Source organism: Protopterus annectens, chromosome 1.part0, assembly GCF_019279795.1.
Source record: "Protopterus annectens isolate FY-2018-M chromosome 1.part0, PAN1.0, whole genome shotgun sequence".
NCBI classification, from domain to species: domain Eukaryota; kingdom Metazoa; phylum Chordata; order Ceratodontiformes; family Protopteridae; genus Protopterus; species Protopterus annectens.
Genome location: NC_056725.1, coordinates 408,179,508 through 408,197,007, shown reverse-complemented (window position 1 = coordinate 408,197,007; position 17,500 = coordinate 408,179,508). Strand labels below are relative to the sequence as shown.

The 17,500-nt window shown below is 35.8% G+C and overlaps 1 protein-coding gene across 1 annotated transcript in view; it reads left to right on the top strand.

Annotated features, from left to right (window-relative positions):
• The window catches only part of LOC122792613 (solute carrier family 22 member 7-like), a 588,108-nt gene that overhangs the window by 483,930 nt on the left and 86,678 nt on the right, over positions 1–17,500 (top strand). Inside the window, exon 8 of the mRNA XM_044060277.1 lies at positions 1,760–1,868. Coding sequence (XP_043916212.1) covers positions 1,760–1,868 — 109 coding nt within the window. The remainder of the gene's footprint in view (positions 1–1,759; positions 1,869–17,500) is intronic.

Here is a 17,500-nt window from a genome sequence, read left to right as displayed (position 1 = left end):
CTTAACCATTATGCCAACCCTCCCTAACTTGAAATACAGTCTTCTTAAAACCATTATCCAGTTTGTTATGTTTAGTGAAGGTATGGACTGAGGACCAAGTGCTGCCTTGAGAATGGTTTTAGAGTCTTCCCCTTGCATGAAATCCCCTAAATAGCTACCACTTTGATAGAGAAGGCTTTAACTATTCTCCCTCATCAAAGAAATTCCAACAATTAATTTTATGTGTGTGTGGGGGGGGTGCGTGCATGTGTGTTCATACATATCTGTAGGAATACATGCGTTTGTGTGAGAATGTAAGCACACAATGAGCACAGCACTGAAGACACTGCTTTGGAGGAGCATGTACAGTTGAGTGGAAACTTGTAGTGAGTAAAACCTCTAGCTGATGACCCATCATTGACCCCCCCCCCCCATGCTACATTTGCATAGTATCTGCAATGAGGGAACAAAAGGTTAATCATTCAGCTGAAGGAGCTGCTGGCTATAAAGGCTAGGGACAAGAAAAAGATACAGGTGAAAACAGTTTGTGGGCTATCCTGTTGAATACCATCATATGAAATAACTCTTGATACACATTTGAATACTAGACACATTTGGATGAATCAAATGTTATCATTAATTCTCTTGTAGAGTGTATCAGTTATTCCCAATCTAAGTTGTTGCCACTGGCATCATCAACACCACAAAATGGATCTCTCTTCAGAGTAAGCAAGTCAGCTGACTTTTGCCAACTACTTGTATGCCCATTTTGGATTTTTCAGGAACATCAACTGCATTTGAAACCACTTTTGTAAGTTTTTGCTTTCCTGCAGTTCTAAAAATAGGCCCAACAGTCTCCTTCTCAGTAAAATTTTTAAGTGTTTCCATGTCACACTTACTTTGTCTCATTCTTTATTTTTTATTTTTTAGCCATTTTGTCCATGATTCTCCTTTCTTTGATCTTGATTGATATTTCTTTGATCCCAGTGGGATGCTTTTATACAAATGTAAGTAAAATTAATTTATGTTGCAAAGCAAGGCCTAAAGTGAGGTAAGCAAAGTATCGGGGTGCCTTGAAAGGGCTTTGATACTAGGAAATAAATAATTTTACTTTCTGTGTAAGTCATGGATGAAAGTACCCTTTGTCCAGTCATATGTCAGCAGAAATATTATGTCTAAAGACAAATCATTTAGACAGACCTTAGAAAGAACTGTGGGTATATCATATACTTAGGGATAGCTGTAATGTTATTAAGAGAAGGATATTTCACACTGAATCCTTTACTGACAAAAATATAACTCAGCATGTCAAGATAGACTGAACAGACAATTGCTCTGTCTCAGCTGCAGTTGTCTACAGTCCAAGATTTCCAGCAATGAAGGGGTACTAAAACACCCTGGAGTTCCCTTGTGCTCCTCATTATGTTAAAAGCAGTTGTAATGTTACAACATAAAAAGTACTATTGGGTCTGATTTCTGATTGATATACGCATGCATCCTTTGACTATTGCCAGGAGGAAAAATTACTTTGTACATGTAGAACACTAAACTAAAATTAAAAATGTTACATTGTGTTAATTATTTTGTTACTATCAGAAGTTTATTATCCCTGTTTGGCTTCAAGCAAATTAAACATATTTATCTTTGCCTTGGTATGCTTTATGAATGACAAGTATAACTAAAATATTTTCACTTGACATATTTCTAAGAGTTTCCAAGAAATTGTTTTTATAAATAGATAATGTTGTATTATTCCTCATAAGTGTATCCTTCTGTCCAGATTTGGGCTATGTTCGTTCAATAATTGCCGCAGTTGGGAAAGGTTTCTCAGAGGCATCCTTCTGTACTGCTTTCCTCTACACATCTGAGCTGTATCCAACTGTTATCAGGTAAGAGCATGCCTCACTGTATCAATAATGCTGTATTAAATAGGTGAAAACCAAAATGGTTTTATTTGTATACCGTCATTTTCTACTCCAGCAACCAGTGCCTAATGAATAAGAGGACATAACATGAAACTGAAAATAGCAAACATTGTGAGTTCTGTAGAGCATAGTTTTAACCAATCAGTAAAAAAAAAGTACATCATTAATTGTTCCTAGCATTCCTTCTCCCCCTGTGAAGCATACATTACTTCAGCACTATACTTCCTTCCTTCACTCTTTTATTCTGCACACCTACTTACGTACAGTCACTGCTAATGCAGAAGCAGGAATTTAGGATAGGTCAAAATTTCCAGATTCATTCTGGATCATCACACAAAATATAAGCCCCTATCATTCAGTACATATTTTAGCACCCCTTTCCTCTGTATAATTATATTTTGCCCATAAACTAATGTGTACACACAAGTCGTTGTCACTGGTCAACATCCTAACCTAGAGTAAGCTTTAGTCTGTGTTCTTATCTTCTACTTGGTGCCTTATACATATCCTCAGATCTGCAATTAAGTATAAAGGTGCATGCTATTCAATCTATATAAGCAATATCTGGAACAAGCTTCCCTTTAATTTAAGGTACATCTCAAAAGCCATGCATTTAAGCATGCATTGAAGGAGCATTTCACCTGGCAATCAAAATACACCCATTGTGTAAGATAAAGTTTGTACAATATTGTTTCTGCACACAGATAATTTGTTATTTATTTATTGACATTTGTTTACCAGGAAAGACCAGCTGGGCAATGGTACCAATTTTCAGTGGAGGCCCAGAAAGAAAAGCTCCAGTAAAGTTAATATAAACACAATCACAGACATAAGTAACATGTAAGATGAATAAGTAAGCAATGTCTTTCAGATTCTCCTGTTAGGGATTTCTACAGTGGATTACCATTCCGCAGATTGACTGGCAGTGGTGTTTTTATGGTGTCGAGTTGCCAGCCCAGCACTTAACCTTCAGAGAAGGTACATGCACACACCTGCATATCTTTAAAACTCACTCAACTGCAGGGAGGACATGCAGACTCTGCACAGAAGGCACACCAGCTGAGAATCGAATCGGAGAACCTCATGCTGTGAGGCAACAACGCTAACCACTGCATCATCACAGCAGATGTAAGATGAATAAGTAATAGAAGCTATTTGCTCTAGTTCCTATAGGAAATTATACGTAATTTGCTGACAAAGATAGATAAACAGAATAACAATGTTGCCACAGGAAAAAATAAAGAGAATGATTTATTTCCAAAGACATTATAACATTAGAATATCAGGACACATAATGGGTATATTGAATAAGACGGCTGAGACTGTGAAAAAAGGAGGAAAGGAAAATGCAGGTGAATTAGCCTTGGAGATAGAATATTATGATATATGGACTGAAAGTTACAAAAGATGTAACAGAGAAAACTGAGAGAAGAGTGTAGATGAGGAAGTAATAAGGAAATAATAGCTGAATTAAATTAAATAAACTCAGGGGTGGTTGTTATGGGTGGAGACTAGTAATGTATATGTATTACAAGCATATGGTATTCCAGTGGAAATGAATGTCTCTGCATTGTGTTAAGTGGAGGGCTTATAGTTTTTTGGTTACGGAGCTAACTGCTGACACTGGAAGAGAATACAGAAAGTGTTTAGTCAGATGTAGGGCAAGAACAAATTCTGGATTCAGATAGAAATTCTTTTAGTGTAGATTTAAATTTGTGGAGGTTAGATATGGACCTTGAGACAAATAGAACTGAGTTTCAGGATCAGACAACATAGCTAGAGTACAGGACATTTCCCACAGATCTCTCAGGTTTATGGATGGCAAGAAGTTTTTATCATATGAGTATAGTGGTCTGTTGGGATAGTAGTTGTGGAGAATGTTGCTTTGTGCTGGGCATTTTGAAAGCTTATATATTATATTATGAGTGCACTGCGGTGGTGGTGCTGTGGTAGCATTGTCGCCTCATAGCAAGACATTGTCCTGTTCGATTCTCAGCTAGAGCATCTTCTGTGTGGAGGCATACGTGAATGGGGCATGCCTTCGTTGAAGGTTGTGCGTCAGGGCTGGTAACCCAGTATGTAAAAATCCACTACCCATCATTAGCAGACCGGAGTTCCGCTGTGGCGACCCCTAACCGGGAAAAGCTGAAAGACACACAAACATATATTATGTTATGAGTCACAAGTAGCACAGCATATGTGAGATGGTGGGTAATTAAAGCCAATGTAATTGTGGTACTTATGTATTATCACAATCAAGTTCCAAATGTGTGAAATGGTTCATCTCATCTCAAAACAATAAACCACACTGGGCTGACCTAAAGAAATACTCTTGCGATGCTCCAGACTTTGTAACTTTAATTTTATAATAATGAGGAAAGATATATGTTAATGTAATATTAATGTTATTTTAAATAAAATAAGTATGTATTCATTTCATGTCATCTAAAGTGTCAACCGTAATGTTCTTAAATTGTTTGAAAACCTTGTCATACAACAGCAAGTGGAAATCACTACATTTGATTAGTATTCATACCTCTCAACTGTACAGATTTTCGAAGAATGTCCAGATTTTTGCCTCATATTTTTGGTCTATTTTTCATAAAATTGTGGTTTTATAATAAATCATTGGCAAATCATTGAAAACGTATGTTTTCAAAATATTTTAGACTGAAAACAATTATTCGTAAAATCCTTGTACAAGGTCATATCTAAATAATCAATAGTTCCCAAAGATGTAGTGTACAAAAGCAGTAAAGGAACGCTGTAAACCGCTGTCCGCAACTCACCAAAACAAGAAACCACCCTTCTGAACAGTATCTCCAAACGTGGAAATTCCAGACCAAAGCCTTCAGTGTAAAAATATTTTTTGAACCAAAGCATACAGTAATACTACAATTACTGTTGCCTCCGTCTGCTACACAGAATGACCGGCAAAATGGTTCACATAAATTGTCCAAACTGGAAAGCCAAAGTCCATATACGTAATGCAAATACAAACTCTTTATTAAAGCATAATAATGTTAAGTGCTTTCACTCACACAAACAGAGCTTCTTCAGAACTGACCCAACAGCTGATTCACAATGTTTAAATAACTTCATTGGCACCAAATTCTTAAAGTAACAAATAGCGAAACATAAAATTTCATAAATATCATCATTCTGAACACATAAAAAAAACAAAATATACAAAATATAACATAACAGTTTCACTCTACGCCTTCTTAATATCATAAAAATAATATAAAAATATTTAGAAATATTTAAAAATACGTACTTTTGTACCATACTATCTGTAATATGTGAACCTGTCATACTTTTGTGTGCGAACCTATTAAATACAAAGAAGTGGCTTAATAGCAATATGGTCATTCAGACCTGTGATGTCACTGCATCTGTTAATAATTGCCACCACACTTCTTTGTATGACAGCTTACCTCTTAGGTCGCCACCCCTAGAATCCATCACAACATTCTCTAAAATTGAAAATTTAAATGTAGGTTCTGATCCATGTCTTTCTACATGTCTGTAAAGTGCATTATTTTTGTCCTTAGTCTTTATACTGTAGAGCTGTGCATATATACGTTTTTTAAAAAAACCTCTCAGTTTTTCCTATGTAGAAGCCTGAACATGCTACACATTTTGCTAAATAAATAATATACTTCGAATTACAGTTACCCTGTTCAAACCTAAGCCTTGTCTTATTAATGTTATACCAAGAGCTTCATTAATAGCATGGCATTGATTGCAATTACCACATTTTGAAGTAAACTTAGTTCTGTGGGCAAATTCAAACTAACTCAATCCCCCTTCCATTAAGCCTTTCATGTTCCTCCCCATCTTATACACAAAATTGGGTCTAGAACCCAAAATGTCTATGGATTCCTGATCAACAGTCAAAACATTCCAATTTCCAATTAATATATCTTTAATGTTCCTTGAATATGGTCCATATTTGATGACACAAGCCCTAGAGAAAGCTTTAGAATTATTCCTACTGACTAAATCAAAACCCACATTTTTACAGTTTCTATTGGATCCTAACAGTGGGACAAATCTCTTCCCCCATTCCTTTACCACATAATCTTTTACATCACCCATCATTTTATAATTGTAACCTCTTTCCTTAAACAAATCAGCAATGTATTCTAATTCACTTAACATATCTGTATATTCAGAGGTCATCCTCACTGCTCTTATGCATTGTCCCTTGTAAATACTATACTTCATTTTGTTAGGATATGTTAATAAAATACCTATTGATAATGTAGACCGGTATCATAAACGTCAATTTCGAAATAGGAATCATTCCTATGTTACTAACAATGTTCAGGGGGATTATTACATAGAAAAACATTACAAGGATATACCGAATTTTCACTAGGGGTGGAAAAATGGGAAACAGATGGATTGGAAAAGGGGAGGAAAATGGAGGAAAAAGGTGTTTTACCATCAGGAAAAAGGGAAGAATTGGTAAAGAAAACAGACTTAAGGAATGGTAGAAAGGAAGAGTTTGAAAGTGATCAAGATATTATGACTGATGGAGTCATGCATTGTTATAATCAATTTAAAATTTATAATTACACAGATGTTACTTTGGATAAATCACATTTTAACTTATTATCGAAAGGAATTAAATATATTCCAACCCCTAATTTTAGGCTAGTTGATTGTCTTAAAGAATTTAAGCTTTATACTAGGAAATTGAATTTGGCTTTATTATTTAAAGATAATATAGAACAACCTACTAACAAAAAGGGAGATATTAAGAAAAAAAGTACATTTGTTCCCCCCATGAATCCTAACGTGCAAATATTTGACAGATTGGTAACTCGGGGGACTTACCAAATTCAAAATCAGGTAGTTAAGAGGAGAATGAGAAGTAATTTTTCTCGAGATGAACAAAACACACTTAAGAAACTAAGGGTTAACAGCAACATAAGGGTTATGAAACCCGACAAAGGTGAGGGAGCCGTTATGTATGATTGTTTGGAATATACATCTAAGATGCATGCTATTTTACATGCTTCTGGCTACTATGAAACGGTCTCCCGTAATGAAATTAATATAGCCTGCAGGCGAATAGATTTGCATATTGAGGAGTTTTTATTGGACAGACGAATTACTGAGGATACTTATAAGTTTCTTAAGGTCGAACATCCTAGAATGGCCATGATTGTGGGCATTCCTAAAATTCACAAAGATATCTGTAATTCACCATTTCGACCAATAATTGCAGGAAGTAAATCTAAAACATTCTCAGTGGGTGTTTTAATAGACACCACACTTAAACCTATATATAGTGTGGTAAAACATATGGTTAAGGATTCTTGGGAATTTTTAAGAAATTATCTGGTGGATATCTGGAAACAGGGCCTTTTATTTGTATCCATAGATGTAGTGGACTTGTTCTCATGTATTCCAAAAGATGAAGGAATGGAAGCATTTACCAATGGCATAAGAAAATATAGTCACCTTGATTGGGACAAAGTTATTTTGATTTTGGAACTTATGTCGATTGTTTTAGACAATAATTACATCTATTTTGAAGGTGAATTATTTAGACAAATCAAAGGTGCGGCAATGGGGGCGGCTTGCGCCCCCATTTTTGCAAATTTGCTAATGCTTGACTGGGAAGAGAACACTATATTTAAAAGTATATATTATGAAAAAAACATCAAATACTATTCACGTTTTTTGGATGATATTTACATTTTATGGGACAGAGATCTAGTTACCTTTAACACTTTTATGAAATTTTTAAACAACAGTAGTGAATTTTTGAAATTTACCTATACCTGCAATCGTGAAGGAGTTGTATATTTGGACACCTTGGTAACTATTACTGATGTGCGCTTTAAGTCTAGAATACATAGAAAAGAGACTTTTAGCAATTAATATTTGGAATACACTAGCTACCATCCTAACAAAATGAAGTATAGTATTTACAAGGGACAATGCATAAGAGCAGTGAGGATGACCTCTGAATATACAGATATGTTAAGTGAATTAGAATACATTACTGATTTGTTTAAGGAAAGACGTTACAATTATAAAATGATGGGTGATGTAAAAGATTATGTGGTAAAGGAATGGGGGAAGAGATTTGTCCCACTGTTAGGATCCAATAGAAATTGTACAAATGTGGGTTTTGATTTAGTCAGTAGGAATAATTCTGAAGCTTTCTCTAGGGCTTGTGTCATCGAATATGGACCATATTCAAGGAAAATTAAAGATATATTAATTGGAAATTTGAATGTTTTGACTGTTGATCAGGAATCCATAGACATTTTGGGTTCTAGACCCAGTTTTGTGTATAAGATGGGGAGGAACTTGAAAGGCTTAATGGAAGGGGGATTGAGTGAGTTTGAGTCTGCCCACAGAACTAAGTTTACTTCAAAATGTGGTAATTGCAGTCAATGCCATGCTATTAATGAAGCTCATGGTATAGTATTGAATAACATTAATAAGACAATGCTTAGGTTTGAACAGGGTAATTGTAATTCAAAGTATATTATTTATTTAGCAAAATGTGTAGCATGTTCAGGCTTTTACATAGGAAAAACTGAAAGTTTTTTTAAAAATTGGATATATGCACACCTCTACAGTATAAAGACTAAGGACAAAAATAATGCACTTTACAGACATGTAGAAAGACATGGATCAGAACCTACATTTAAATTTTCAATTTTAGAGAATGTTGTGATGGATTCTAGGGGTGGCGACCTAAGAGGTAAGCTGTCATACAAAGAAGTGTGGTGGCAATTATTAACAGATGCAGTGACATCACCAGGTCTGAATGACCATATTGCTATTAAGCCACTTCTTTGTATTTAATAGGTTCGCACACAAAGGTATGACAGGTTCACATATTACAGATAGTATGGTACAAAAGTACGTATTTTTAAATATTTCTAAATATTTTTATATTATTTTTATGATATTAAGAAGGCGTAGAGTGAAAGTGTTATGTTATATTTTGTATATTTTGGTTCAGAATGATGATATTTATGAAATTTTAGGTTTCGCTATTAGGGTGATGTTACTTTAAGAATTTGGTGCCAATTAAGTTGTTTAAACATTGTGAATCAGCTGTTGGGTCAGTTCTGAAGAAGCTCTGTTTGTGTGAGTGAAAGCGCTTAACATTATTATGTTTTAATAAAGAGTTTGTATTTGCATTACGTATATGGACTTTGGCTTTCCAGTTTGGACAATTTACGTGAAACATTTTGCCGGTCATTCTGTGTAGCAGACGGAGACAACAGTAATTGTAGTATTACTTTATGCTTTGGTTCAAAAAATATTTTTACACTGAAGGCTTTGGTCGGGAATTTCCATGTTTAGTGATACTGTTCAGAAGGGTGGTTTCTTGTTTTGGTGAGTTGCGGACAGCGGTTTACAGCGTTCCTTTACCACTTTTGTTTCTTTTTTTTTGGTGTTAATTGAACGCTTCCAGTGATGATTCAAAAGATGTAGTGTAAGTAAATCTTAAAAAATCAGTAGTGCTATTGATATAATACAGGAATTCAGTAAGTTTATCGCCTGGACCCTGCAAAAAAGGCACATTTCATCCAGGAACTGGGATAAAATGCAATATAATTAAACCACTCTGTGTTAAAAATAAATTTCCTTTTCCAATATTAGTTGGCATGTAAAGGGGCACATGCAGCCACCATAGCTACACCCTGTTCCTGTCTATAATACTCTCTGTTAAAAAACATGAAATTATTCCTTAAAATGATTTCCATGAATTCCAAAATAAGGTTAACATAATCAGCTTTCTAGTATTTCACTTCCAACAACACTTCATGAAACCGTTCCAAACCTATTGTGTTTTCATCTTTGGGAACTATTGATTATTTAGATGTAACCTTGTACAAGGATTTTATGACTAATTGTTTTCAATCTAAAATATTTCGAAAACATGCATTTTCAAATTCATATTTGCACTACAATAGTGGGCACGCAAGGGTGCCCACAGGCAGGTACAAGGGGGTGCACTTGCACCCCCCTGGATTTTTTTAAAGCTGTCTGTGATGATTTGGCAAAACACACTTTTTTCTATCATTTCCACTTACTTTTTTTCCTATAAAGCCTGCATCATTCGGAACTTCAGAAGAGATGTTAGTGGAGGTGGCAGTCACATGACATGATGATGCATATCTGACAAACCTCGATTCCTCCTTAGACTTCATCTCTCTGTTTACAACCGTTAGTTGCGTAGAGTTAATTGGATGACAGAGAGTGGAAGTATCCTATTCCTGACCTGAACAAACCAAACATAAGATTCATCATGTGGTGGACTGGACTGGACTGGTGGTGTTGTGCATTTAGTTTTTGTATAACAACAAGAAGGTAGGTTGATCAAAGACAGGGAACAAGAAAGAAGTCCACTCCTGAGGTAATGCATTTTTTTTGTACACTGAACGCTTGGTGCCAAAACATAAAAGCAGTGCACTTGAGATGGAGTGTGAGTGCCCAGTATTTTCCCCTAGTGTCCAGTGCCCTCCCCATCCCCATTCCCAATCCCATCCCATCCCAATGCACATACTGCAGAGTGCAGACAGTTCCTGTAGCTAACACAGCTTCTCCATCACATCCACGATGTGATGCCTGATGACGAGCCTGCCTAAGTTTGACTTGTAGATGGCCTTTTGGCCTTCCATGTTGCTGGGGGTAGTTCCGGTGGTTGGTGCCAGTGGAGATTGTTGGAGCAGAGACTGGAGAGAGCCATACTTTTCAACAAAAGTGACTTGGCTCAGCCTAGCAGTATCAGCACTTTTCCTCTGTATTTATCTTAACGTTCCTAGCAATGTTTATCCTCCAAGGACCCGGGTGTCAGAAAGAGTCAAAAGACAGGTGTAAAATCCACTTGAAAAGCTTAGTTCTCAGTGCACTTTGAAGAATTTATTAGAAGCACTACAGCATCTCTTAAAGCAAAGAGGGAAAGTATGGGAGGATGTGTATGGTGCGGACGCAGGCATAAAATGAGTGTGTATGAGCTTCAAAGAGAGGCAGGGAAACAGAGAAATAAAGAGAGAAGTGCTTCATCACCACACAGAGTTCCCATTTCTTCTGAAGAACAACTGCAGTGCTATACCAGGCTGCTTGCTGCCGTGAGACACACAGCTGTATGTCACTTCTTACTGAGGAACCGGGGACTCACAGTTCACACTGGAAGGTGAAGAGATAGCCACCACTCACCCTATATACCTAAATGTTTGGTACATATCTTTTATGTAGATTGTTCTAATCTAAAACTTAATTTCAGCTTCGTTCCAGTTTTTATGCTGCTGTCCTTTCTAACTTTTTGTAAAATGAGGTGTTCATGAAAAAATATTTAGCTTGACAAAATACAGCCGCCATTATGAATAACAAGAAATATGCTGAACACCATTTCTCTGATGTTCAGCTCTTATTACACCCATTCTGAAAATTATTTACTTGCAAGTTGCATCACTGATTACAAAACTGGTAACAAAGCTGTTATTAAGAAAGAAAATGTAAAGGTCACTGAGAACGGCACAAGGAATACATAATGAAGTATTACCTGTCTGTTTATCTCCTTACATTCATTTTCTTTAAATATGTTTACGCAAGAATGCATGCACATTCCTGTCTGGCTTTTCTTTAACCTTATTCTGTACTGCCCTCCTCCCAATCTCTGAGGTTTAATAACAAGTAAGGTCATCCCCGTAGGGGGTTTACTTCTGAAAATGCTGGGAGTTTTCAGAACTAGAACTAGCTGCTTTAGTCTGAAATTATCCTCAAAGTTAACATGCACTGATAAAATAGCTATGATGCACAATTTAAGGCTAATGGTGCCCTCTGATACAAAGTGATTCAGCTGAGTATTTGAGAATTAACGACTGTCTAGTGCCTGTCAGACAGACTGACAATGAGGGAACACACAATAATTGGTTATTTAAGCTACTTAGAATGCTTGTTAACCAGCAACGTCTTAAGATGGGATGTTTCTTTTAAACTAGAGTGCTAAGGAGAAAATCTCTAGATGAAGGCAATAGTTAAAGCAGAAAATAGATACCACCATTAGTAACCAACCTAACATATATGGTCAACAACAGAAATGAAAAATCTGTGTTTCAGTTCAACTTAAAACTCCGTGACACTCCATCTGAAACACAACACCACCACAGATAAACAGCAAACAGTTCCACTACACGACAACTCTGAAACCAGCTCAACTGCTGAAACTCTGTAAAACCAATTGTAGATTTTATTTTACATAAAAATGTTAAGCGCTTTCACTCACAAAAATTGTGAGCTTCTTCAGAACAATCAATCATTCCTACGTACTGTTTAAATACATAAAATGGCGCCAAACTATTTGATAACAGTCAACCATTCTTAAAGAGACATAATACCATATGAGATAAATATAAAATATGACATAAAATTCACATGTATATAAATATAGTATACATGATAAAAATGATGCAAAAAATAAGATACAAGAAATACTTAGTTAATTAATCAATTATCTTCTTCTGTCCAACAGAGGTTTAATAGATATGAAATCATTTAATCCAGGGGGAATGTTAGCATCAGTAAATAATTGCCACCATATTTCCTTACATGCCAAAACATTTTTAATGTCACCCCCTCTAGGGTCAGGGACAATATTTTCCAAAATGCCAAAAGTGAATTTATGTTCATTTCCATGTTTTTCCACATGCTTAAATAAAGCATTTTTGTTGTCCTTCATCCTGATACTATATAGGTGAGCATATATCCTTTTCTTAAAACACCGCTCTGTCTTACCTATATAGTATCCTGGACATTCCGTGCTTTTAGCCAAATATATCACATATCTGGTTGCACAATTCCCCCTTGACAAATTTAATCTTAGTTCTATTGATGTTATCCAAAACTAAACCTTCACTTTCATTGATAGTGTGGCATTGGTTACATTGTCCGCATTTTGTAGTATGCTTAGTCCTATTCTCTAGTCCCCTATTCCTGACACCTTGCTCTAAGTATCCTTTAATGTTTCTACTCATTTTGTACACAAATGTGGGTTTCAAACCTAATACCTCTTTGATTTCATCATCCATCAAAAGAATATTCCACATGCTAGAAATAATCTCCTTGACATTGTTGGTATATGGTCCATACTCTATTACACATGCTCTCTTAAAACCATTTAAAGTAATTTCCTTCTTAATGTTAGAATTCTTCCCATTGACCCTAGCTCCCAACAACGGTATATATTTAACACCCCTTTCCCCCAGAACATATTTCCTTACTTCATCCATCATCTCTATTTGATAATTTCTATCTAAAAATAAACTAGTAATAAAATTTAATTCGTCAATTGCATCTTCATAATCCGCATTAACACATTAACATCAGTAGTGACTACCTGAAGTTTACAATTACAATTACAATTACAATTACAAGTTCTTCTACAGGGGTTCCATATTTGGACACCTAAGTATTTGAAGGGTCAAATGAGTTTAAATCGAAAATTTATAGAAAAAATACTTATACCAATTCATATTTAGAATATTCTAGTAATCATCCGAGAAAAATGAAATACAACATTTTTAAGGGGCAATGTGTGAGAGCCATTTGCATGACATTGGATTATGAAGATGCAATTGACAAATTAAATCCACGTTCAATGAAACTTACAAGCACACAGTTTACAGACTGTGAGAGAAAACTGCCTGTTGAATACAGTGGATATAAAAACTGTACACATACCTGTTAAAATGCCACATTTTTGTGATATAAAACATGAGACCACAATAAATCAAAAGGTGCTTCAACAAAGTATTAGATTAAGGGTGTGCACACTTATGCAACCAGCTTAATTGCACTTTTTTTATTTTTTATTTTTTCCCCTAACGGATTTTTCTGTTGAATTGTACAGGTTATAGGTCACATTAAAGGTGGGAAAAGTTTTGAAATGATTTATTGTGGTCTCATTTTTTATATCACAAAAACCTGTCATTTTAACAGTGGTGTGTACACTTTTTATAGTCACTGTATATGCCCAACATAACATTACAATGTAGAGAAACACTTCCGTAGCAAGTGGAGTGAATCTGCTCACGTGCACCTGCATTGACTTACTGGCATGATACAGTAGTACTTCCAAATGAAAACGTGCACAGATTCAGTGCACAAACATGCCTCCCCTTTTACTTTGTTCTGTATGTTTAGTAAATCCCTATAAAATGAGTCAACTATATTGATTCATCTAAACTGACCAAAATGTTAAACACTTTTTAAAATAATAATAATAACATTCTTCTTTCAGCTGTTCCCGCTAGGGGTCACTACAGCAGATCAACTGTTTCCATTTCTTCCTGTCCCTTGCATCTTGCTCTGTCACACCAACTACCTGCATGTCCTCTCTCACCACATCCATAAACCTTATCTTAGGCCTTCCTCTTTTCCTCTTACCTGGCATCTCCATCCTTAGCAACCTTTTCTCAATATTCTCCCTGCTCAGCACATGTCCAGATTTTTGCCCCATATTCCACCTAAAAAGAATTGCAGTTGCTAAATAGTGACAAACATTTTGAGTTTTATGTGCTATATCCTTTCAAAAAATGCATACTAACACAAATCCTGTTCTATAGCAATTTTATAAGTTCATCAGAGCAATATTTTTCATCTGACTGTCCCTATTTATTTTAGGCTGTGTCCAGATTTCTTGCAGTAACAGGTTGTGGTGTGTGAGTCTGTGTGTGTGTGTGTGTGTGTGTGTGTGTGTGTGTGTGTGTGTGTGTGTGTGTGTGTGTGTGTGTGTGTGTGTGTGAGAGAGAGAGAGAGAGTGAAATGACCTAGTTAGAGTTAGCAGGTGAAATTTATTTTCAAGTGCATTTTCAAGGAATTGTGAGCTTCAAGGGATGAGTTTACTGCTGCTCATGCTAAGTCTGCTTAAAAAGTGCAACTCTTTTGTTTAGCAAGTGGTATCATTGTAGTATAGAATTTTAAAGCAATGTTAGTAGCACAGCAGGTTGCATACTTGCGTCTTGATACAGAGGGCTGTAGCTTCTACTCACACAGCATGTAAATTTGTATTTTCAGGAGTGGGGTGTCGCAGTCCTGAGTATGTCCTCCTTTGGATGAGATGCCTAGTAACTATGAACATCTTTTTTCAGCTTGCCACCCATTCCCTATTGCAATATACCAGCTTACCATTTCTTTTAATGTAACATAGGCAATTTATTCTTCAAGGGCAACAGGTACTGAATTTGTAGCTGAAACACTGACATACAAGTTGTTTTATAGCAGCAATCTCTTCATTAGTTTCAGATCTTTTTAATGTGGAATTATTCAGATTACCTACTTCTGCAGAGATTGTGCATAGTGACTGATATTGGTGGGTTGTAATGACAGACATTTGAGTGGCCTTTTATAATTGAAATGAAATTGGGCAGTTTATTGGTTCATATGTTTTATTTCATTGCTTACTGGGAAAATGTTCAAAACTATAAACTTAAAATACATTCTATCAAGTGGTGCTGTATTATGCAAGGGATATAATTCAGTTATTATATATTAGAATTGATTCACTTTCCTGATTGTATTAAAGATCTTTTGCATGGTCCTAAAATGTGTACAAAGGGCCAATGATTTGAAAACAACCCAAAGGTAAACTTAACCTGACAATGGCCAGATGCATTTTCTTTGAATGTGGGTTTCAATGTTGTTTCAGTTAATATGACTTTCAAAGGTAGTGAAGTTTTAATGCTAAGTCTGTTTTCATTGTAAGACTATTACTTCATTTAGCAAATGTCTATCAGTGTTTGTGCTATAAAATTTGTAAATTAAATCGAAATATCTGTAATATCATAGAAGTAAAGCATAAAACAGTATGCACATAGATTTTTGAACAGTGTGTATGGCAACTGGGAAGAAATAGCCAAGTAATGGGACACTGAAATGGCTGTGTGGGGGGGACTGTGTGTGGGGGGGGCTGCATGGGGGGGAGCAGGCGGTGCTCTGGGTTTGCACCCCCCCTGCAAAAAATCCTGCAGGCTCCCTTGTGGGCACCCTTTCTCTCAGAAGAAGGGGATAGTGAAGGGGCAATTAATTAGAGCCTCATGAATGTGTAGTGATACATTGGTGTTTCTTAAAGAGGTGAAATTTATTAGATAACTTTTTATTCAGAGAAGTTATTCATGTCCACTTATTGAAGTTTTGGTTAATGAAGTGATTAATGCGGGATGTCAAATATAGCCCTCTTTTGGGTCTAGGCAATGTAGTGACAGCTAACAAAGATAAGATAGAGGAAGACTTTGATGCTGCATTTATACACACTTATTCATCAGTATCAACAGAGGTTGAGGGTATTATTGAGTATTGGGGGATAATTATGGTTAATGAAGAAACAAAAAGTTTTATTCCAGGAATGCTCAAGTTCATAAGGAGAAGGGACATGAATTTGAAAGAGTTGTTTGAAAAAGGTGAGAAGGACATGAGTTTGGTAAACAATAGAAGTTTAGGCGCATATAAGTGTGGGTCATGTAACCAATGTAGATACATGGCGGATAAGGAAGGAATTCATTTACCAGCTAAAAATTATGTTATGAAATCTTCTGGACACTGTAATGCAGTTGGTGCGGTATATTTGGTGGTTTGTGAAATATGTTGGAGATTTTATATTGGGAAGAACGAAAGGTGTTTGAAAAAGTTGGTGTATGAACATGTTCACGACATTGCCAAAGAAAAAGAAACCAGTGCACTCTATAAAAACTCTAAGATATGCAAGAATATTAAGTTAAGTTAACATTTTTTGTGGTGGAGTAAGTGGCACATGATCCCAAGGGAGGGTTGTTGGGAGGTCAAGTTAGAGTACAGAGAGTTATTTTGACAGATTAAATTAAACGCAGGGAAGCCCTCAGGATTAAATGACCACATTAGTATTAATAGCATTCTTAGATTGAGGGCTGCCAAATTGTGAATGTCCTTTTCGGCTTTATATTTTTACACACTTTTTTCACACATTTTTTACACTTTTGTGTTTATATGTAGTCTTTTATTCATGTTTCAAGTTTACTTGTGCAAGTTAGAAGTTATGTGTCAAGGTTTTATCATATTTGCATTATTTTTTATACTTAGGAATTTTACTAGATTTGGTTTTAAATATGGGAGGGTGGTTAGTTCAGCAATTTGTATTTTATTGGTTGACATGAAGCTGCTAGCAATGTAAAAGGTTGGACTTTTAATGTTTTAAATTGTTCTGAAGAAGCCTGGGTGTGTTCTGGGTGAAAACGCTTAACCATTGTATCATGTTGGTCTATGTGGATACAGCTTGGATTTTAATCATGTTTCTGCATTAAACTGTTTCTGCCATAGCTGTGGAGTCTCTATTTTTAGTGTTCTTCAAACATATCAATTCCACAATCACATAAAAATGAAGAGGAAAATCTCCCTGAAAAAAGAAATCATTGATGGCCATACTGAGAAACTACACCAGCCATTACTTCCTATCACTAATAGAACTCATATATGAACTCATTAAAGTCAGTCATACACAATATTCCACTCCAAATCTTTCTTCTTCTTCTTCTTTCGGCTTTTCCTGGTTAGGGGTCGCCACAGCGGATCACCTGTCC